A 23,572-nucleotide genomic window follows, 5' to 3' on the forward strand; every position below is an offset into this window, starting at 1 on the left:
AAAGCCCAGAGATAAACCCATGCACCTATGGTCAACTAATCTATGACAAAGGAGGCAAGGATATACAATGGAGAAAAGACAGTCTCTTCAGTAAGTGGTGCTGGGAAAACTGGACAGCTACATGTAAAAGAATGAAATTAGAACACTCCCTAGCACCATACACAAAAACTCAAAATGGATTAGAGACTTAAATGTTAAGACCAGACCCTATAAAACTCTTAGAGGAAAACATAGGAAGAACACTCTTTGGCATAAATCACAGCAAGATCTTTTTGATCCACCTCCTAGAGTAATGGAAATAAAAACAAAAATAAACAAATGAGACCTAATGAAACTTAAAACCTTTTGCAAAGCAAAGGAAACTACAAACAAGATGAAATGACAACCCACAGAATGGGAGAAAATGTTTGCAAACAAATCCACGGACAAAGGATTAATCTCCAAAATATATAAACAGCTCATGCAGCTCAGTATTAAAAAAACAATCAACCAATCCAAAAATGGGCAGAAGACCTAAATAGACATTTCTCCAAAGAAGACATACAGATGGCCAAGAAGCACATGAAAAGCTGCTCAACATCACTAATTATTAGAGAAATGCAAATCAAAACTACAATGAGGTATCACCTCACACCAGTCAGAATGGGCATCATCAGAAAATCTACAAACAACAAATGCTGGAGAGGGTGTGGAGAAAAGGGAACCCTCTTGCACTCTTGGTGGGAATGTAAATTGATACAGCCACCACGGAGAACAGTATGGAGCTTCCTTAAAAAACTAAAAATAGAATTACCACGTGACCCAGCATTCCCACTACTGGGCATATACCCAGGGAAAACCATAATTCAAAAAGACACATGCACCCCAATGTTCACTGCAGCACTATTTACAATAGCCAGGTCATGGAAGCAACCTAAATGCCCATAGAGATGTGGTTGGACCTAGAGGCTGTCATACAGAGTGAAGTAAGTCAGAAAGAGAAAAACAAATATTGTATATTAATGCATATATGTGGAACCTAGAAAAATGGTACAGATGAACCGGTTTGCAGGGCAGAAATTGAGACACAGATGTAGAGAACAAAAAGTATGGACACCAAGGGGGGAAAGCGGCAGGGGGAGGGAGGGTGGTGGTGTGATGAATTGGGAGATTGGGATTGACATATATACAATAATATGTATAAAATGGATAACTAATAACAACCTGCTGTAGAAATAAAATAAAATTCAAAAATTCAAAAAAAATTGAATATAAAAACTGGGACCATTTAAGAAAGAAGAGGAAGAATAATATTTAGTTGCTTTGTGAGTGAGTAAGGACTTATGAAGCAAAAAAGTGACAGATGGAAACAAAGGAAATGGTGAACAGTTTTGACCATGTAAAACTTTAAAATCTCTACTTAAAAAAAAAAGTAAAAGATAGATTAAAAAAAAAAACTTAAGTATGCTTGCAGCAGATATGAGAAAAGAGTAATATCTTTATCATGAAGAATTCTTACGGATTACTAAGAAAAATGGATCAACAGTAACATGCTGGTCATACTAAGAAAGAATATGTTTTTAAGAGTTCACTAATAAATTCAAAGAAATTCAAACTGAAAGAATAGTAAGATAATATATTCAACTATCAAATTGGCAAAGATATTTTTTAAAAAATTCAGTGTCGATGTCTTTGGAATTGTCAACAGGGCAGCTTTTCTAGAAAGCAGTTTTGACATGGGTATCAATAACCTTATGGATGTTTATAGCTTTGGGAATCATAATTCCACTTTTTAGAATTTATCCTAAGGAATTAATGTTCATGTTTATCATAGCATTATTTTTTATTTAGGTTTTTTTAATTCAGGTATATCTTATCAATAAAGTGCCCAAATTTTAAATGAACAGCTTGATTAAGTTTTACATGTGCATACACCACAAAACCATCTCCCAGGTCAAGATACAGGACATTTCCAGCATCCTGAACACTCCTCTCTTTCAATACCTGTCCTCACCAAGAATAACCGGTAGTATAACCTCTGTTACCATAGATTTATTTTGAAGTTCACATAACATTATTTATAATAGCAAAAAATTGAAAGAGTCTAAAAGTAAGTAATGAAGAACTGACTACTTTGTTGGATCTCCATATGATGAAATAATATGAAGCCATTAAAAACATTTTTGGTATGGAATTTCAGTTTGGGAAGATGAAAAAGTTCTGGAGATGGATGGTGGCGATGGTTGCGCAACGATGTGAATGTACTTAATGCCACTGAACTGTAAACTTTAAAATGGCAGATTTTATGTTACGTATATTTTAACATAATTAAAAAATGTTTGGGGTACTCTAGGTGAAGTTATATAGAGGAATTTTTGCATTATTTTTGTATCTTTTTGTAAGTCTGAAGTTATTTCAAAATAAAAAGTTATAAAATATCTTTGGAGAATTTTTAATGTTGAGTAAATCTCAGTATAATATATAGTGAAAAAAATATTCAGATCATACTACATATATAACGTAACCTTAATTTTTTGTGGAGGAGTTGGGATGGGTTATGTGTGTGTATACGCACACAAGAATATACATTATCTTTGCATAGATTTGAAAACCTATGGAGAGATCAAGTGATACACCAATATATTGATATCAGTTTCATTATTGTGGTGATACTTTCCTTTTACCAAACTTCCTGTGATTACCCACATATTCCTTTTACAATTAGAATAAAGCAAGAAAAATTTTAACTAGAAGAGAAGTTATTAAAAGGGAGAAAAATAAGGACTTCCCTGGTGGCACAGTGGTTAAGAATCCACCTGCCAATGCACAGGACACTGGTTCGAGCCCTGATCTGGGAAGATCCCACATGCCGCGGAGCAGCTAAGCCCATGCGCCACAACTACTGAGCCCATGTGCCACAACTACTGAGGCCCATGCGCCTAGAGCCCATGCTCCACAACAAGAGAAGCCACCACAGTGAGAAGCCCGCGCACCACAACGAAGAGTAGTCCCCGCTCGGCACGACCAGAGAAAAGCCCGCGCACAGCAACGAAGACCCAACACAGCCCAAAAAAATAAAATAAATTTATTTTTTTTAAATGGGAGAAAAATAAAACTTTTCAAAAATTGGCTTAATGACTTTGAAGATCACTTTCTTTAAGGGTTGTTCTCTTTCTTCATCTCTCTCTTCAGTCATATATATTTGCCAAGTCTCTTTTCTCCAGGTCTGATTCTAGGTAATGGTCTTTATCTTTTACCGTTTTTCCCCCAATCTTTTATTTTAAAATAATTGTTGATGTCATTTTCATGGACCATCTGTGCTAATAGTGTATTTTTTTCCCCAGGTATTGAATTGAAACACCTTTGTTTGGAATACATGACTCCATGGCTATCAAATCTAGTACGTTTTTGTAAGCACAATGATGATGCCAAAAGACAAAGAGTTACTGCGATTCTTGATAAGCTGATAACAATGACTATAAACGAGAAACAGATGTATCCATCTATTCAAGCAAAAATATGGGGGAGCCTTGGGCAGGTATTGAGTTTGCTCAAATATTTATCTAGTACCTCCTTGGTGCAGATATTTATCTGATACCCACGTTGTACAAAGCACTAAGCTAGGGATATAGCTGTAGAAAAGACAGTCCCCTCTTTCAAAAAGCATGCAGACACCCACCTAATTCTTGATCTGCTTCAGAATTGTAGAAGTCTAATGCATGTCTCAGAGCCAGAGAAACACTAATTATTTTAGCACGCTTCTCCATGGCATAATTACAGTCATCCCACAGAATTCTCAGTGTGTAGAACCCACAGGTGCTGAGGGCCAACTGTACTATGCTATTTTTTATGTAAGGGACTTGAGCATCCCGGGAATTTGGTATCTGCAGGGAGTCCTGGAACTAATCTCCAAGGATAAAAAGGGACGGCTGCATGTAGAATTTAATTGTAAAAATCTCATGTTGTTTCTAATAGTGCATTAGAGTGTATTCTAATACCCTATATACCATAGGTGTCAGTAAGTGTTTGCTAATGATGTTTTTTGGGCCACCTGCTCTCACTTATAGTACCAGCATAAGAATGCCAATATTAAAATAGTATAATGTAACTATTTTTTATCTGACAAGAATTATGCTACCATTTCTTCAAGATAATCATTGAAGGAGGCAATACCCTTACTCAATGCTGTGAATCCTCCAAATAATTTTAAATGACCTTGGAGCCATTTTTGTAGCTCTACGAAACATCTCAGTACTTGATGTCATTCCTGTATTTTAAAATAATTGTACTTTATACTGCTCGTACATTACTGTCTTAGAAGAGAACAGAGGTGCTTTAAGAGTGAGTGAAGGGCTTCCCTGGTGGCGCAGTGGTTGAGAGTCCGCCTGCCAATGCAGGGGACACGGGTTCGTGCCCCGGTCCGGGAGGATCCCACATGCCGCGGAGCGGCTGGGCCCGTGAGCCATGGCCGCTGAGCCTGCGCGTCCGGTTCGATCCCTGGTGTGGGAAGATCCCACATGCCGTGGGGCAGCTAAGCCTGTGCACCACAACTACTGAGCCTGCGTTCTAGAGCCCACCAGACCCAACTGCTGAAGCCCGTGCACCTAGATGCCGTGCTCCACAACAAGAGAAGCCACCGCAATGAGAAGCCCGCACACTGCAACGAAGAGTGGCCCCCACTCACCGCAACTAGAGAAAGCCTGCCTGTGCGCAGCAACGAAGACCCGACGCAGCCAAATAAATTAATTAATTAAATAAAATAAAATAGTAAAAAATAGAGTGAGTGAAAATAATATATGTAGAGATTTAAAATTTTTGAATGCCAGTCTCTGAAGGAATTGAGGGAGTATTCTCATCCTTTCCTGGATATTTTATGATAAATTATATTTATTGACAGGTCTCTAAATAAAACCTAGTATTTTGGAGGCCTCAGGTAAAATAGAATTTTCATGGTGATTGGGCTACTCCTTGAACTATTTTTAAGTTAAAAATTAAGTTGGCAGAATGGCTAAAACATAAGTTATCTTTCCCTCTTCCACTAGATTACAGACCTCCTTGATGTTGTACTAGACAGCTTCATCAAAACCAGTGCAACAGGTGGCTTGGGATCAATAAAAGCTGAGGTGATGGCAGATACTGCTGTAGCTTTGGCTTCTGGAAACGTGAAGTTGGTTTCAAGCAAGGTAATTCCTTTTCCTTTGCCTTCTGGGCTATGGGTTGATGTATCTGTTTTTATTATCAGGAGGTTTTTTTTGTTTTATAACGAGTCATTTTAAACTGAAATTTTTTGTGATAGAACTTTTTAACTCCCACGGTTTTCAAAATTCTGCTTCTTTACAGGTTATTGGAAGGATGTGCAAAATAATTGACAAGACATGCTTATCTCCAACTCCTACTTTAGAGCAACATCTTATGTGGGACGATATTGCTATTCTAGCACGCTACATGCTGATGCTGTCCTTCAACAATTCCCTTGATGTGGCAGCTCATCTCCCCTACCTCTTCCACGTCGTTACTTTCTTAGTAGCCACAGGGCCACTCTCCCTTAGAGCTTCCACACATGGATTGGTCATTAATATCATTCACTCTCTGTGTACTTGTTCTCAGCTTCATTTTAGTGGTAAGTTCCAGGAAAGCAATTTGTGTTTCACCAGTTCCTTTCTCCATTTTACACCACTTGACTGGCATAGATTACCTTATTATTTATTACAGTACCTTAATACCAAGCTGCTTAATCAAGCCTATGTTAACGATATGAAATATAATCAAATCAAAAAGAAAAAGAATGAATCACTTCCATTCCATCTCAAGCCATGGCAAAGATGTTCTGTGCACGTTTGTCATGTAGACTCTAGTAGTTATCACATAAGCTAAAGGCTCAGCACCGGTTGACAGTGTTGCTTTACTAGCACGAATTTGTACGTAAAGGGAGTTAAGTGATGAGCATTAAGCTCATGTATCCAGAGGGTTGGTTTAGGGAGCATTGTTCTGTAATTTTGATATGATATTCAGATTATCTAAATTCAAAATGAAATATGGCACTTTAGAATTTAAAAAATAGTATCTTTAAAATCTTTACTTGTTCCTTTTTTCTTTTACAGAAGAGACCAAGCAAGTTTTGAGACTCAGTTTGACAGAGTTCTCATTACCCAAATTTTACCTGCTGTTTGGCATTAGCAAAGTCAAGTCAGCTGCTGTCATTGCCTTCCGCTCCAGCTACCGGGACAGGTCATTCTCTCCTGGCTCCTATGAGAGGGAGACTTTTGCTTTGACATCCTTGGAAACAGTCACAGAAGCTTTGTTGGAGATCATGGAGGTATAAAAGGCAAAATGATAAGAAACTAAGCTCATTTTTTAAAATCCACTGGTACTGTATAGAAGAAATACTGGTTTATTCTGCTGTTTTGCACTTAATGCTTAAATAAAAACACTCCCATATATATGTCACTTATTTAGTGCCATTATAATAAACATTTTTTAATGTTTCTGTAAACATTTATATACATAAATATATTCAGAGTATCTTTTTTTTAGGCATGTATGAGAGATATTCCAACATGCAAGTGGCTGGACCAGTGGACAGAACTAGCTCAAAGGTATGTCCCAAATAAATTTAAGTTGCACAAGTAACGTGTAGTGTTGAAAAGATAGATACTATTGCATAATCAATATTTTAATTAATTATTTAATATATATAAACACAAAGGTTTTCATAGCTCTTTGGATCTTTAAATTGCAGATTTGCATTCCAATATAATCCATCCCTGCAACCAAGAGCTCTTGTTGTCTTTGGCTGTATTAGCAAACGAGTGTCTCATGGGCAGATAAAGCAGATTATCCGTATTCTCAGCAAGGTACCTCCTCCTCTCCTCCCAACTATTTGTTGCTCCCAAGTTGTAAAGTATATCTTGAATTTTTCTAAGGGACCTTTAAATTTGAATTTAATAAAATGTCTTGTATGTTGCTTATTGAATCTTTAAAAAATGGGTTTTGATTATTTTTTTATTGTAATTCTTTGAAGTGAAGAAACCTCTCTCTAGAGAACATATCTTAAAAAGAAAATTAAGTATTTCTTTTGGTAGAAGGCACTCTTAATATTTTATTATAAGCATTTAACTAGATGGTAAGACTAGCCTTATATAAAATTATATAATTTGTAATTACCTATAATAATGCCTGACTTCTTATATTAGAATATAATATAGAAATATTTTAAAATAAGAACCCAAATGTGCTTTGAGCTAGCTACCAAAATCACCACAGCACTGGAAATAATTCTCAAACTTATTAAATAAGGAATTGTTCCTGAAATAATTCTGAGATTCAGTTTAGGAGTTAATGTTTTATTTCAATGAAAGTAAAATAAAGAATTCTGTTTCCCTAAAAGGCGCTTGAGAGTTGCTTAAAAGGACCTGATACTTACAACAGTCAAGTTCTGATAGAAGCTACGGTAATAGCACTAACCAAATTACAACCACTTCTTAATAAGGTAATTACTGTGTAGAAAATCAGTGCATTCATTTTGGGTATCAATGTTAAATGTTATTTTCTTTCAGAATTCAGAAAATAAGATGGATTGAGAAGTTATAAAGAAAGAGCTATTGTTAAAGTAGAACTTCCTGCCTTAAGATTTAGTTGTTTGAAGTATTTACGTTAGAGGAAGAATAAGTATGGGCAGTATGTTCTCAAATGCTTGTGTGTTGTCTCATCAGTGCTAAAGGACAGAAGGGTATATATTCTTAATTCTTTTATCCAGTAAGTAATAATTGAGCATCTGCTATGTGCCAAGTACTGTTTTAGGTACTAGAGATATATAACTGAACAAAGCCAATAAAATTATCTGCCTTCGTGGAACTTTCATTCTAGGGTGAATGTGGAAGTTGAGGAGTGTCTAGATAATAAACAAAGTCATTAAAATACATGATATATTAATTGGTGACCATTATTGTGAAGAAATGTAAAGCTGGGTAAAGTATACCTGATAATCAAAAGTTTGGGTGCTAAATGAAGGTAATGTTTAAAAGGAATAAGATGATAATAGCCACCGTTTTAGGGTGGTCTGAGATCATCTCAGCTTTGTGACCTCAAGCAGGTCATTTAACACCTGGACATCATGTTTCCACGTTGATAAAATGAGTAAAATGGACTAGATGATGGCATAGTATTATCTTCCAACTCGAAAGTTGTATTCTGTGAATTGAGTACAAAGATACACCAGATTTCAGAGAGATTACTGAGAAATAAATACTTGTATATTCCTGGTATTGAGTTATATGTTCTACAAACATTCTAATCCTAAATTATACAAAACATTTCTCTCGTCCTCACTGTGAGGGTGAAGGTCATTCTGGCGGTCGTGTGCACAGCGGATTGGAGCAGGGAGAAACTGGAGGCAGAAAGAATCTGCGTTTAGAATAAAGAAGGTTGGCATGGCACAGTGTTATTAGCAATAAACAGGCAAAAAGGGACTACCTTGGAAGCGTCAACAAAACTTGGTGACCAGGTTTTAGAATCCAAGAATAGGGAGCAATCAAAGGAGATGCCAAGGTTCTGAGCCTGGTAACAGTGTCTTTAGTTACACACGTGGAATAGAGGAAGAGCTTACTGATACATTTACCTTCTCCAGAAGAGAAAACATGCATAATTTGCAGGATAACATGATCTGTTTTATACCGCAGTGTGTTTTGATGAGGCTGTTTGTGGTTCATCTTGCTAACCTGTAGTGCGTCTCCCTTGCCAGGACTCCCCTCTGCATAAAGCCCTCTTTTGGGTAGCTGTGGCCGTGCTGCAGCTCGATGAGGTCAACTTGTATTCAGCAGGCACTGCACTTCTGGAACAAAACCTGCACACCTTAGACAGTCTCCGGATATTCAATGACAAGGTGAATAAGCTTCCACTTGGTATTCCTAAATGCCAGGCACATTAGAGCTCCTCCCTCTTTTCTTGTTGTTGTCTTTTAAAATCAGAAGAGGTCCATAACTTAAATATGAATTTCTGTAATGCAACTTATTATGAGTATAGTTCCTTACCAGCTCATAAAAACTATTTAAACTCTGCATATTTTTTATATAAAAATAGCAGAAAACAGTATTTACCCAATATTAGTAAATAGAATAGGGATAAAAATAGTTATAATAATAGCTACCATGCTAGGCCCTATGCTGTCCAATGCACTGTACACTCAGTTGTAATTTCATAACCCAAAGGTAAAGGTTAGCATTCCCCACCCCCATTTCATTTCACAAAGAAATAATCTGAAAATGAGCTTACTTTTATTGAATTATGGTACTTAATGAAAAATAGGTATAATTAGAAGCAGATAAGGAATTTGGAGAGTCTGAAGGAAACTTTTGGATACTTAATTGTACTAGTTTTTTGTTTGCTTAATCCCACTTTAAAACATACCATCACCACCCCTCTTAACATTTATCAGACTTGATTGAGGTTGGATTTTGGTTCACAGAGGATAGTGGAAGGAATATAACAGTAAGAAATTGTATTCCTTTTGTCTTTGGAGAAAAAAAATGGGACGAGTCTAGGAGAAAAGAGAGGAATTTTAAGATAGATGTGTGTATATAACAAGAGATTTGCTTGAAGTGAAATTAACAGAGCTCGTGGGTAGAAACAGAACCAGAGCATGGTTTTAAGTGTGAAGATACCTCATCTAAAAATTATTCGTTCAGGGGGCTTCCCTGGTGGCGCAGTGGTTGAGAGTCCACCTGCCGATGCAGGGGACACGGGTTTGTGCCCCGGTCCGGGAAGATCCCACATGCCACGGAGCCTGCACTTCTGGAGCCTGTGCCCCGCAACGGGAGGCCACAACAGTGAGAGGCCCGCGTACCGCAAAAAAAAAAAAAAATTATTCGTTCAGTCTTATGTACACCCCGAACAGCTGGGGCTCTGGGAAGTATGGAAACAAAATTATAGAGGTAGAAGCTACCTTGAAGTTTATCAGTCAGACCTCCATTTTACAAGATAGAAAAGAACAAAGAAGTCAAGTAACTTGTTCATGTTTGTACATCTGATGTGGGACTAGAACCTCTCTTTCCTAATCCCCATTGCCCTTTTCTGGGGTGGTCTTGGGACAGTGGTGGTGGTCAGAGAGATAGCCAGCTATTGGCCATTTCTGTGAATATAAGAATAGTCGTAAGTGAAGTGTTTGTCTAGGATTATCTACCTTGGCATTTTCATTGCCAGAATAGCCCATTAGCAGAAGCTAATATTGCCTACAGTGCCCCAGGATACTAGGAATCAGAGATAGTAAAGCCTGTTAAAAGTCACCAGAATGAACCATGAATAAGGTCTGAGAATCTGTTGTATAACCTGGTGACTGTAGTTGATAACACTGTAGTGTATAATTGAAATTTGCTAAGAGAATAGAACTTAAATGTTCTCACCAAAAAGGGGGATGGGATATAAATATGTGAGGTGATGGATGTGTTTATTAACTTAATGCGGGGAATCCTTTCACAACGTGTATGTGAAAGGATATACATTCATCGTTCAAATCATCACATTGCACACTTTAAATATCTTACAATTTTATTTGTCAGTTATACCTCAGTAAAGCTGAAAAAATATATATATAAATTGAACATATAGTAGGTTAATATTTTATGTAATATTTATATGATATTCTGCAATTAGCTTTTTTATTTAACAATATAAAGTGAACATCTTTCTAAGCATGTATATATGTACACACACACACACATAAATGTGTGTGTGTGTGTGTATATATACATTTGTATGTGTGTGTGTATAATTCTTTCTCATGGCTGCAGAGTATTTTACAGTATGCATGAAGCACAGTTTATTCAACCATTTGCCCATTAATGACGTTTGATTTGTTTGTCATCTTTTCTATTATAAAAAATGCTTGAAACATCTCTCTACATTTATTTTATAGACGGATGCTTTTCTTTCTTTGAGATAGAAATCTAGACAGACCTGAACATGACCCTAAATACCTTCAGTTTTTGCTTTAAAAAAATCTCTGTGCATAAGGAAATCACAGGACTTCTTTTTTAAAAAAACACAAATTCCCAGTCCTTATCACCTCTCATGATTCTGAGATGGAACCCAGTACTTTCCACCTTTAAACAAGCATCATCAGTGACTTTAAAGCAGGTATTCCTGGTACCACACTTTAGGAAACATTGACCTATGTGCACTGCCATGTGTAAAACAGATAGCTGGTGGGAACCTGCTGTATAGTGCAGGGACCTCAGCTCCGTGCTCTGTTTCGACGTAGTTGGGTGGGATGGGGGTGGGGGTGGGGAGGTCCAAGAGGGAGGGGATATATGTATACATATAGCTGATTCACTTCCTTGTACAGCAGAAACTAAAACACTTTAAAGCAACTATACCCCAATTTTTAAAAAATCTTAACTTAGAGGTCAAGTTACACAGCATTTTTGAGTTTCAGTTTCCTTGTTTTCCCACACTAGAATGTCACATCCACCAGGGCGAGTAGTTTTTGTCTGTTTAGTTCACTGACGTACTTGCAGAGCCTAGAACCATGCCTGGCACATCAAAAACATATATTGAGTATTTGATAAGTAAAAGAATGAATGAATGAATCTGTCAATCTGTAAAGTGGAGCTAATACCTATTACATAGAATTGCTTTAAGGTTTCAATACAATAAAGTATCTAACACTTGTATACAGCGGGCACTCAGTAAATATGAACTCTCTTCATTCTCTTGAATTTCCAGTCATCATAGTACACAAAGTGCCAGCTACAGTTCAGTGCATGGTCTTATTTAAAATAACAATAATTTTAGTTCTTAAAAAGTCACCAGGATATAAATTGACAGTCACTTACTTTGCATTGTAAATCAAAGCTGGTTTATCTTCCATCACCTTATTATTTATATGCTTGACTCTCTTGCACGAATTTATTTGCAGTACCTTAAATGTTCTGTGGTTTTCTGTAGTCACCTGAAAATAATTTCTCTCAACCTGAAAGGAGTATTTACCTTGTCACAGCTGTTGAACACAAACAGAAACCAATAAGGGATCCTTCCTGTGTGGACCCCGTCAACCATCTCATGATTATTTTTTAATAGAGTCCAGAGGAAGTATTCATGGCGATCCGGAATCCTCTGGAATGGCACTGCAAACAAATGGATCATTTTGTTGGACTCAATTTCAACTCTAACTTTAACTTCGCACTGGTTGGACACCTCTTAAAAGGTAGAGGCCTTATGTCAGAATATTTTTATGAAATGGTGTCGAGAAGCCAGAAGTAACTGAAATGATTGAGTGCTTGAAATAATTTGGCTCATGTGTCTCACTTTAAATGCAACTGTAGGTCTTACTGAGTTATGTTTTGTTCAGTATATATTTTAATAGAGCCTAATTTCCACATCACATATCAAATTTCCTTTAAAAAGCAAAGGAGTTGATTCTTATAAAATTTCTAAGTACTGAACTTTCTAATAGCTGTTTTATTAATTAATGCTACTTATTGATAAGTATCTTTTTGATTATCAAAGTAAGATAGACTGCAAATCAATAAATGTTATTTGAGTGACTCATGTTAGAAAATGTTATGTTAGAGATTTGACCACAGATTTTCTTAACTTGTTACTAATTTACTGTGATCAATCCGATTATCACATACCATAGACTCTCACCCTTCTGGTGCCCCATCCTCCCACCTCCGCATTTCTGTACTGCTTATAGCAGCGACCTCCAGCTCTTCCTCAGAGCCAGCTTGTTCACTCCCTCACCTGACTTTACTCCCTACTGGTGACTTCGCGGAGTGTTAGTTTTGGTTTATCAAAGTGGGGCAGTCATGGCCCAAGACTGCAGTTGACAGGAACGGCAAATGGGGTGAGTCAGAAGCAAAAACAGTGTAAAGTATGGCCTGGGATAAGGAGCTGGCATGAATTGCTGACTTTAGATTTGGCCAAAATTAGAGACTCCAACTAGAGCTTGGAGTTGGAATCTGCAGTTTTGTATCAATTTAAATGATTGTTAAGCTTGAGGGATCATAGAGGTTCCCCCAGTTTTTAACCAAATATATATATACACCTACCATTGTGAATGTATACATTTGATTTCAACACCTTATGAAATTTCTGCAAAAAATATTGACAGTTTTAATCTCTAAAGTGAATAGGCATTGCTCAAAAGATATTACATTTACTACAGGATACCAAGAAGACGGATTGCAACTAGGCTGATAAAATGCTTGTTTATTCTGTATTTCTAAAAGAATACCAAATATTTTCAGTGTACAAATCCCCTATTTTAAATGGAGTAGCATTAGTGATTAAAAGTTGTCCAGAGATCAAGCTTACCCTCTAATCAACCGGATTCTTTGGGCTCTGAGAGCTTATACTCCCTATATCATAAGGCTTTTTTCTTTAATTAAAAAAAAAATTTAAGTGATAGAACCCTATTTTCAAAGCATATCTTAAGGCAAAGTACACTAAATCGGTTTTTAAAAATTCCTTGTGCTGCTTTAGGGAATAGAAGATCTGAAACACCATCATCTTCTAATTTTCCTCTCCCTGAGGTACCTTCGAGTTCCAGGGAACATTATTCTATTCTATACATATTTGGTGCTTAATCCTATATGTAATTAATTAACTATTAACATATGTATATATTTTACCTTCCCAAATGGCTGTTTCCCTTACATACTTCCTTTCCTTGCAAAGTTGCTAGTCACAGAATAAGAATTCAACAGATACTTGTTGAAAGAATGAATTAACTTCTTGTTTGTTTTTATTTTTTGTAGGATACAGGCATCCTTCACCTGCCATTGTTGCAAGAACAGTCAGAATTTTGCATACACTGCTAACTCTGGTTAACAAACATAGAAATTGTGACAAATTTGAGGTGAATACACAGAGCGTGGCTTACTTGGCAGGTAAAAACACAAAATAGACAAAATTAATCTTACCACAGCTATATCTAAGGACCGTGAAAAAGGTACAGACACCTCTGGGTCCTTCCGCTGGTTGCTTGGCAGGGTAAAGAGTTCACAGTTCAGTCCTGTGGCGTTGGTTAAAATTTGGAAAGTTTTGCCAAAACATTTTTCCTTATAAAAGAATTTGCATTAATATGTGAAATGATGATTCCCTTAGTCGTCTTTGTGTTCCCTTAGTCGTCTTTGGTTCAAGACACCCCGTGGCTCCCTGTTGTCTGTCATAAAATCTAAAAGCCTCAGCCTAGCATCCTGGGCCCTTAAGCAGCCCTCCTGATTCTGTCCTCTTTCTCTAATTTCATAGGCCTCATTTTTTATTACCTCTCCAAATGGATGGGCTATTTTAAGCTAATCTACTTGCCATCTCCTAGAAGTGCCTTTATGCTTCTTTAATATTCATTCCTGATGCCCTTTGTTTTACCTAGACTGCCCATCCCCACCGTTCCATTATACCGTCCCTGTCTGCTCTTACCTGATTTGTGTTTCTCCTCTCAACAACACTTAGCACTTACGTATAACACAATTCTTGAACATCGTTGTTTGTTGCAAAGTGCTGATTCCCAGTTTAGCAGACTTCAGCTTGTGGCAACTTTTTTGTTTGAATTATTTGACCTTGGGCAAATCATTTAACATTTCAGAGCATTTTTCTTTATCTAAGAAATGGACCTTATAGTCCTGCCCTGCCTACCTTTTGTGTTTGTTGAGGTCCAGTGTTTATTAAAGCACTTGACTAATATAAGGTGCTATTTAAATCTCTTTGTAAGTTTCATGTTTACATGCAGTCTTCCAAAACAGACTGGAAATGCTTTAACATAAACAAGTCTGTCCTAAGTGTTTTATATCCTTAAACTTCATACCCTCATGTTTAACAGCTGTTATTCTCTTCAGGAGGTTGTAAGAAGTATATCCTAATTTAAGTCATACTTGTGATTTATTAAATTTTTAAATCTTCCTTCTTTTTCCGTTTAGCTTTACTTACAGTGTCTGAGGAGGTTCGAAGTCGCTGTAGCCTAAAACATAGAAAGTCTCTTCTTCTTACTGATATTTCAATGGAAAATATTCCTATGGATACATATCCCATTCATCATGGTGACCCTAGCTATAGGTAAATGGACTTCTTCTCCCACAATTACATAATTACAATCAGGTTTCAATATTCCATGCCAATGGAGGCAAGCGGCAGAGTAATCCAGAAGGTAATACAGAAGGGACTCTAAAGATAACCTAGGAAGAGTGTGTAAATCAAAACTTATTTTTTAAATGTACAGTATTTTATGTGTGTTAGTTGAAGGAAAGTTCTTCTAATCTAATTGTGCTAATTAGTTAACATTAGTTTGCCTCTTTTTAAGCACAAATCAGTTGAATAATGAAAAGAGATGATCTTGAAAGTATCGGATTGCAGGAAAAGGCCTAGGAAAACCTAATGTGAAATATAAGCAACATTACATGCTTAATGATAGAAAACTAAGCTATACAGATTTGTAAAAAGATACACATGCCAACATATTTATTGTATTTACTCATATCAAACTAAAGTTACTAAAAAGTTTTCTATAGTACAGATTTAGATGTTAAGATAATCAAATTATATCCTGTTGTATATTGCTTTGAGTGGTATATTTTTCACTAAAACATAGAGAAATTACATGAAAATAGCATCATTTGGAGTTTTTTTATATTTTCAATTAAACAAAGATACCTTTAAGTTTTAGGTACAGTGTTGAACATGGGAAAATAATCTTGTATTTGTAGTGCTTATATCATTAAATTTATCAACATCCCACTTTTTGATAAAAAGCCCTCAGCAATTTCCAGCTGAGATGTTAACAATGTATGCAAAAGCTTTCCAGGCATACTTGGCTTTCAGTAGTCTTACTCTTCAGTCATTCCTATGATTATATTTCTTTGAGATATGCCCTTTTTTGTTATGAAAAGGAGAAAGTGAGTTTGACTGTGTTCCCCCTTGGTTTTTAAACCAGGGATACAATTGCTTATTTAGACTTGATTCTCCCTGATTAAAAAATCAATGCAGTACAGTTCAGTTGAGCATTTGTTGAGTACCTACTGTGTATAAGATGTCATGGCAAGAAAGTGGATACTTCCTGGGGATAGATTAAGAGTTTGTACCCAAAAGAGCGAGCTTTAAAGTACAGTTTTAAAATTACTCGATCGCTGCCATTGGGAAATACAGTAGCCAATTGGAAGGGCCAGCAGTGGTTGTATTTGTCATCATGTTTGTTGATTCTTCTCAATTGTTTTAATCTCTCAGGACACTAAAGGAGAATCAGCCATGGTCCTCTCCCAAAGGTTCTGAAGGGTACCTTGCAGCCAGCTATCCACCTGTGGGCCAGACCAGTCCCCGAGCCAGGAAATCCATGAGCTTGGACATGGGGCAGCCTTCTCAGGCCAACACGAAGAAGTTGCTTGGTTAGTTTATCTAAATTATATAGAAGGTTTTAGAATTCTTTTCAAAAATGGTCACATACTTTCACTCCTGGAAAATTATTTGAAGCTGTTCAAGATTATCAAAATTTCCTGTTTTTGATGTAGCAAAGTGTTTGATGCCAATTATGAGAGAGTTTGATAGATCAGTTAAGCCATATCAGTTAAGATAGAGGAATGAGAATGAGATCTTGAAACAGTTTTGGGGGGATTCTTAGACTAAATATTGTGGCTCTACTTGTTTTATTCTGCCTTGGCCAGGCAGAAGGGAAATGGGAGTAGGAGAGACATTAGATACTCACAGAAAAGAAAGAGTCTTGCAGCATTCAGATGCAGGGCCTTTAACAATATATTTCCCAGAATTACCCTCTGAGGGCAGAATACATCAATATGCTATGAAGCTATAATAATACTATTTGCCATCTTTTCTTTAAAAAGACAAAAAGGTAAGAGTTTTTGATTACTGTGTTTTTTTACTACGGTAAGAAGGTAGGGTTCTTGGAAGTTAAAATTGCTCGGTTATATCAACATTTGACCATGAGAAGTACACCTGAAATGCTGTGAGACCCTTTTTCCCTTTTCAAAAACTGAAGTAAATAATGAGAGAGCCCACTGATCCCACCTCACCACAGATTGAATGCAAAGGTGCTCTTACACAACTTTGGCTAAAGAAATATAAAATAAATAACCTGCCAATAAACCATGAGAGAAATTGAAACCATGAGTGTTAATCACTATTACTAGTCCCAGAGGACTGTTATCTTTTGTTTATTTTATTTATTTATTTATTTATTTATTTATTTTTGGCTGCATTGGGTCTGGGCTTAGTTGCTCCGCAGCATGTGGGATCTTCCCAGACCAGGGCTCAAACCCGTGTCCCCTGCATTGGCAGGCGGATTCTTAACCACTGCGCCACCAGGGAAGTCCCAAGGACTGTTATCTTTTGTTTGAGTTCCTTTCTCTTTATACTTTTCCATAAATAATGTTCTAGGAGTTTCTGGTTACTTTGTGTTTTGTGATTCTGAGTTTTCATGTCAAGGAAGTTGTAAATGAAAAACTAACTTCAGAGAAAATGCAATATTGAATTCATTCAACCCATGTGATCGACGAAAAAGTTATAGTCTTTGCCCTGGAGGAGCTCATAGTTTGGTGGCTAAGACTTATAATCAGACAATTGCAACAGCATCCCCAGGTGCCATTAAAGTAAGGAAATTAGGAAAAGCTACAGAGAGGAGGTAACACTTGAACCGGATCTTGAAATTTTAATACATGCTTGCCCTGTAGGCACAGGATAAGGAAGGCATGTATTCAGGAGAGTGGGGAAATAGCACGAATAAAGCAAAGTCAGGAAAAGCACTGGGGTACGAAATGAGGCTAGACAAGAATTGCAACTAGTTTGTGGGAGACTTTGTGCCATGTTAAGAGATTTAGCCTTATCATGTATCCAGCAGGGATCTTTAAGTAGGGGAGAGATGTTACAAAATTTTATTCTTAAGAAAGGTTTTTGGCTAGAATATGGAGAAATAGGAAGAGGTTTTTTGCAAGGGAATCATTTAAGAGATCGTTACAGCAGTCCAAGCAAAAAATGGTGTAGGCCTGCACTAAGGCAGGAGCAGTGGGACAGTGGAGGAAAGGAATCAGGTGTGGGACTTAGTGCCTGACTGTTTGGGCCAGGTGGGGAGGGAGAAGGCAGTGAAGGATGTCAGAAATTTCTGGCTTCAAAAACTGGCTGGATAGTGATTCCATTCACAGAGATCAAGACTAATATATTTATAGTACAAAATGAATTTAGGTTGGTTGATATTATATTTGAGGTCCCTTCAGGATTCTTGGCGCGTATATGTAAGAGATAAATGAAAACATACATCTGGAGTTCAGGAAGAGAGAAGTGGACAAGTGGCACATTTAGAATTGATTAGTTCATTAGACCGCTGAAGCTATGGGAGCGGAAGGAGATCTCCCAGGAAGAATGCAGAGAGTAAAGTAAAAAAGGAAGAATGAGAAAAGTAAGAAAACTAAACGTAGGAGAGTGGTGTCCTGATCTCATGCAGTATGAAAGCACGAATTGGTTTTTAGGAAATTATATATTTTAAGTCTGGTCACTAACTGGATGCCTAGCCTTGCGACTTCAGGCTAATCTCTTAACTGCTCGTGGCTTCCTCAGTTTACAGGTACAGGAAATGAAGAGGTTGGACAAGATTCTTTTGGGCTGTTAAATTATTTGACCTTGATTTTTATGACTATTGTGAATAATTATTAGTTTTAAAACTTGAGGTTAATAGAACATTAAATTTCTCAAGTGTTCAATTGTCATATGTAATTATAGTGGCTTCTGTTCTGGCTTTTAAAAAATAATACTGTCAAAAGTATTCCAGATTTGCTCTTAGAGCTGTACCAAGAAGAATAAGAGAAGTTCTTGGAATATAAAGAACAGAAATATATAAGTTCCAAATAATCCAAATAATCCAGTTTCAATACTTTTACCTTAAGAGAAAGGTATTTAACATTGGTATAATACATGATTAGAGAAACTCAAAGCCAAGTGGGAAATGGTACTGCCTGCTATTTTTGAAACATCTCCCAGTGTATCTATTATTTAGTACTTTTAGGCATGCACATCCTTTTTTCAAAGCCTGAAGAAGTAAAATCAAACTTTGATTTTTGTCTACTTTTAGAAATTCTTCATAGGTTAATGACTCATTCTTGGCACCAGCAGAATGCCTTAAATTGAAAAAAGGCTGTTCAGACATAGTTGATCTTTGCTACTAAACAGCACATATCTCTGTATTTATTATCAAATATTGTACTTGTTGGTGGAGTTTGGTTTACCTCCAGTGTAGTGCATGTAATCTCAATTTAATTTGGACCAATAAGGCACATCCTGTCCTGAAACAGAACAGCTATGTGGCCAAAATTCCTTGACAAGATGGAAAAAAAACAGGAGAGGAGAGGAACTCTGCCCCAGGGATATGTTTGAGCTTTCTTTGGGTCCTTAAGTGAAAACTTAAACACTTTATGCCCAAACATTTTCTTTTTAGTATATTCCTATTCACAGACACTGTGGTTAATGAACTTCCATATTCTGTAACTTTTGTTTATAGGAACAAGGAAAAGTTTTGATCACTTGATATCAGACACAAAGGCTCCTAAAAGGCAAGAAATGGAATCAGGGATCACAACACCCCCCAAAATGAGGAGAGTAGCAGAAACTGATTATGAAATGGGTGAGAAACAAAGTTAATAATTAATCTAGATCATTGAAAGTAAGGAGGGAGAGTACATTAAAGCCATATTTGCTTTCCAGCCATTTCTTAGTATCATTAGGATAAAATATAGAAACATTTGCTCTTTTTCAAAAGACAAAGACAAGCTATACAGTCCTTAAAATGACAGATATCCTGAAACCTGTGTAGAAAGTAATCATACATACGATATACAACATTGTATACAGCTAGCCAGAACTTTTGTATAGGTGAATAGTAATTTTTTATGATATTTATGTTGATATTTTAAGTGTCTGTTAAAAAGCTATCAAATTTTAGAAGTGACATTAAAATATGTTAGATGAAGTAGTATCTAGTGTGTTATATTTGATTAATATAGCTGATTGTGTTAATCCATATCTTACCACAGAAACTCAGAGGATTTCCTCATCACAACAGCACCCACATTTACGTAAAGTTTCAGTGTCTGAATCAAATGTTCTCTTAGATGAAGAAGTACTTACTGATCCGAAGATCCAAGCACTTCTTCTTACTGTTCTGGTAATATTTTTTGCTTTTTGTGGGGTTTTTTTTCCAGTCTACTCTTAGAAGGCCCTTAAATATTAAAAACATGAAAGGAAGGCCATATTCTGCTTCTCACCGAAACAGGTAACAATTCAGCCACAAAATAAAATGTTTTTTGTTTACTTTTTTGCAGGCTACGCTGGTGAAATACACCACGGATGAGTTTGATCAACGAATTCTTTATGAATACTTAGCGGAAGCTAGTGTTGTTTTCCCCAAAGTTTTTCCTGTTGTGTAAGTATCTCCACTTGTGTTTAACTTTTGTATCTGTCTTGAAGTCAAATGTTTTATGAAAGCTTAGGAAAAGTATCACCCAGTAGTGTTCACTGGTTGTGGAGAGGGGAACGTGAAGTTGTGTGATAGTGGTTTTTAGCTTAGAGACAGTGGGTTTAATGGGACCTAGGACTAGTTTTGGCCTGTCGATCGGGAAAAACATTTTCTTTTTTTTTTTTAAATTCAAACAGAAAGTCACAAAAATTATAATCCTCGTCAGTTCACTCAGTCCCATTAATTTTTTTTTCATCTTGATCTTTTGTTAGCACTTTTATGAATTCATCAGTTTTCCATCAGAGTTCTGAAAATGCGTATTCATTCAGTTCAGCAGTATAGTCAGTTACCAGAAACCTGTACTTGTCAGAGTGGGAAAAACATTTTTTTATCTTGTGATTTTCTTACATTGTTCATTGTGATGAGCATTGTTTATTTCCTCACTTAGGAGAAAGCTGTTAGATTACTATATTTAAATCAGCATACCTGTTCTGTTTTCTTTTTCAGTAGAGCTTTTGTTTTTAATCCACAGCTGAGTGAAAACAAAATTGACTTCTTATTTGGGAGATGAATTTTATTCTCTCTTAAGGGCGAAAATTATATTAGCCTCAAAGTGTTAAAATCTAGATAACTCAAAGAAATTTGGGAAACTCTGTTCCTAATCTAGGCCTTCTATGTAGTATCATTATTTCTTTGTTTTTGTTTAATCTTATTTATAAATTTCAGAGTTTTATATACTTGGCTCTTGGTTATTTTTATTAATGGGGTATAGCTGGGTTAGAAATAATTTCCTCAGAAGTTTGAATTTGAGCATATATTCCACCCCCTCCAAGCTAATTTTGCTTTCCTCATTCGATCTGATTCAGCATTTATTAAACACTGATTAATATTAAATTTAGTTTTAACTCCTGGGTACATATCAATAATCAGCAGAAAGAGATGGTCCCAAAGCATGCTGAGTGGCAGACAGAAGCCAACCTTGTCTTGAGCAAATAGTCACCATATATAGTTAAGCATGGTTATATGACAGTGATAGTTAGGTGCTTTTACCATATTTTCCTAATGACTTAAACACAAAAGACAAAACGAAAAAGCAGATACACACGTTCATTAGAGAAAAATTGGAAAAGCACTCATCACCCTTCGTTATTATCATACTGTTCTAGGGAAAAATATTTTCCAGTATATATTTTCATTTAATTTTCCTTTAAAATGTTCCTCTGTTGACTTTTATTTTTTTAGGCACAATTTGTTGGACTCTAAGATCAACACCCTGTTATCATTGTGCCAAGATCCAAATTTGTTAAATCCAATCCATGGGATTGTGCAAAGTGTGGTGTACCATGAAGAATCCCCACCACAGTACCAAACATCTTACCTGCAAAGTAAATAAACGTATCGGGAGGAGGATGGTTGATGAACTTGAAACATGTGTGCTGTTAAAGGATGCACTGGCTGAAGAATTCCTTACGAGGAATAGGCTTGTTCACACCTCTCTAATATGCCATTTTCTGACTTTTAATTATGTGTTCAGTACAATAAGTGGTTGACAACTTTTTAACTAAAATACGGTTTTATACTGGGTATATTTTCAGTGAGTTTTAGTCTACTTTGACACTCATTCTAAAAAAAAATGTTTTCACTCTGTGTGTGGGTTTTATATATCATCAACTATATAATTTCTGTTAAGACTGAAAGAGTGTCATGCTTGCTATAAGAGTAACATTTGATTTGTTGCAGGTTTTGGTTTTAATGGCCTATGGCGGTTTGCAGGACCCTTTTCAAAGGTAAGAAAATATCTTTTTCTCTATTGACAAAATGAAAGTTTTATTTATATTACTGTGCCTGCTTTAAGACAATATGTTGAAAACCAGAATGATTCACAAAAAACACATATGTTATTTTTATTAAAAGTTTTCTACCACAAGATTCTTTCCAAGAGGCAGCCCCTTTAATATGTTTATATACTAGCTTTTACCAAAAAAAAAAAAATTCAACTAAATTTATGCTTGACTTTTCAGAAACGTATGATAAACCTCTGTAAACTTTCTGCCCTCGGTCCCTCATGTAGTTGATGATCTTAATGCACACATTTAGGTATCTTGTGATTAGGAGGGAGCATTACGTATGTTTAAAATCTACCTCATGACCTGAAATTAACATAATGTTATATGTCAATTAAACCTCAATTTTAAAAATTACATAATGAAAAAGAAATTTACCTCAAGAAAACATTTTTCCTTCCAACCTGTTGCATTAGATTCACTCTTCCCTGAATATATCCTCATTTGCTCCATTCAGTTTGTTCTTTGATTGGCGTTAGTTGATATAGTGCTACATAAATGTGTATTTAATTATTCTCTCTGTATATGGTCTCTCTCCATATTGATTGAGGTTCCTTGAAGGCAGGACTTCTTTTTCTTCCCCTAGTGCAGTGTTCTAGAGATAGGGGTGCTCAATCAATACGAATTGCATAAACCTTGTTCTGATTTTAACAATTGAGTACTTAGTTTTGTTTAGTTATTACTGCATATCTCTTGATATGCAAAGGCTGTCATTTTAAAAATGGGCCTGGGGGGCTTCCCTGGTGGCGCAGTGGTTGTGAGTCCGCCTGCCGATGCAGGGGACACAGGTTCGTGCCCCGGTCCGGGAAGATCCCACATGCCACGGAGCGGCTGGGCCCGTGAGCCATGGCCGCTGGGCCTGCGCGTCCGGAGCCTGTGCTGCACAATGGGAGAGGCCACAACAGTGAGAGGCCCGCGTAATGCAAAAAAATTTAAAAAAATAAAAATGGGCCTGGGGCTTCCCTGGTGGCGCAATGGTTGAGAGTCCGCCTGCCGATGCAGGGGACACGGGTTCGTGCCCCGGTCCGGGAAGATCCCACATGCCGCGGAGCAGCTAGGCCCGTGAGCCATGGCCGCTGAGCCCGCGTGTCCGGAGCCTGTGCTCCGCAACAGGAGAGGCCACAACAGTGAGAGGCCCGCATACCACAAAAAAAAAATAAAATAAAAAAAAATAAAGGGCCTGAAGTCACAGAAATAAGTATATCATGTGGGAACTTTTGTAGTTTGATTGCCAGTAACCCTCCGAGCCCTTCACAGTACTTAGTTAGTTGAATCTCTAAATGGCAGCTGGAATGATGCTCTGCTCATT

General features: G+C 36.7%; 1 protein-coding gene across 7 annotated transcripts in view; it reads left to right on the forward strand.

Annotated features, from left to right (window-relative positions):
* NF1 (neurofibromin 1) overlaps positions 1 to 23,572 on the forward strand; it is a 276,759-nt gene that overhangs the window by 236,804 nt on the left and 16,383 nt on the right. For all 7 annotated transcript variants that reach the window (XM_024127724.3, XM_024127726.3, XM_028498988.2 and 4 more), the window contains 17 exons: positions 3,324 to 3,517; positions 5,022 to 5,162; positions 5,320 to 5,599; positions 6,081 to 6,295; positions 6,514 to 6,575; positions 6,719 to 6,833; positions 7,367 to 7,468; positions 8,720 to 8,860; positions 12,052 to 12,178; positions 13,734 to 13,865; positions 14,892 to 15,027; positions 16,192 to 16,349; positions 19,466 to 19,588; positions 19,998 to 20,128; positions 20,286 to 20,386; positions 21,662 to 21,804; positions 22,160 to 22,206. In XM_024127724.3, the coding sequence (XP_023983492.1) occupies positions 3,324 to 3,517; positions 5,022 to 5,162; positions 5,320 to 5,599; positions 6,081 to 6,295; positions 6,514 to 6,575; positions 6,719 to 6,833; positions 7,367 to 7,468; positions 8,720 to 8,860; positions 12,052 to 12,178; positions 13,734 to 13,865; positions 14,892 to 15,027; positions 16,192 to 16,349; positions 19,466 to 19,588; positions 19,998 to 20,128; positions 20,286 to 20,386; positions 21,662 to 21,804; positions 22,160 to 22,206 (2,348 nt within the window). The remainder of the gene's footprint in view (positions 1 to 3,323; positions 3,518 to 5,021; positions 5,163 to 5,319; positions 5,600 to 6,080; positions 6,296 to 6,513; positions 6,576 to 6,718; positions 6,834 to 7,366; positions 7,469 to 8,719; positions 8,861 to 12,051; positions 12,179 to 13,733; positions 13,866 to 14,891; positions 15,028 to 16,191; positions 16,350 to 19,465; positions 19,589 to 19,997; positions 20,129 to 20,285; positions 20,387 to 21,661; positions 21,805 to 22,159; positions 22,207 to 23,572) is intronic.

Source organism: Physeter macrocephalus, chromosome 14 (genome assembly GCF_002837175.3).
Source record: "Physeter macrocephalus isolate SW-GA chromosome 14, ASM283717v5, whole genome shotgun sequence".
Classification (NCBI taxonomy): domain Eukaryota; kingdom Metazoa; phylum Chordata; class Mammalia; order Artiodactyla; family Physeteridae; genus Physeter; species Physeter macrocephalus.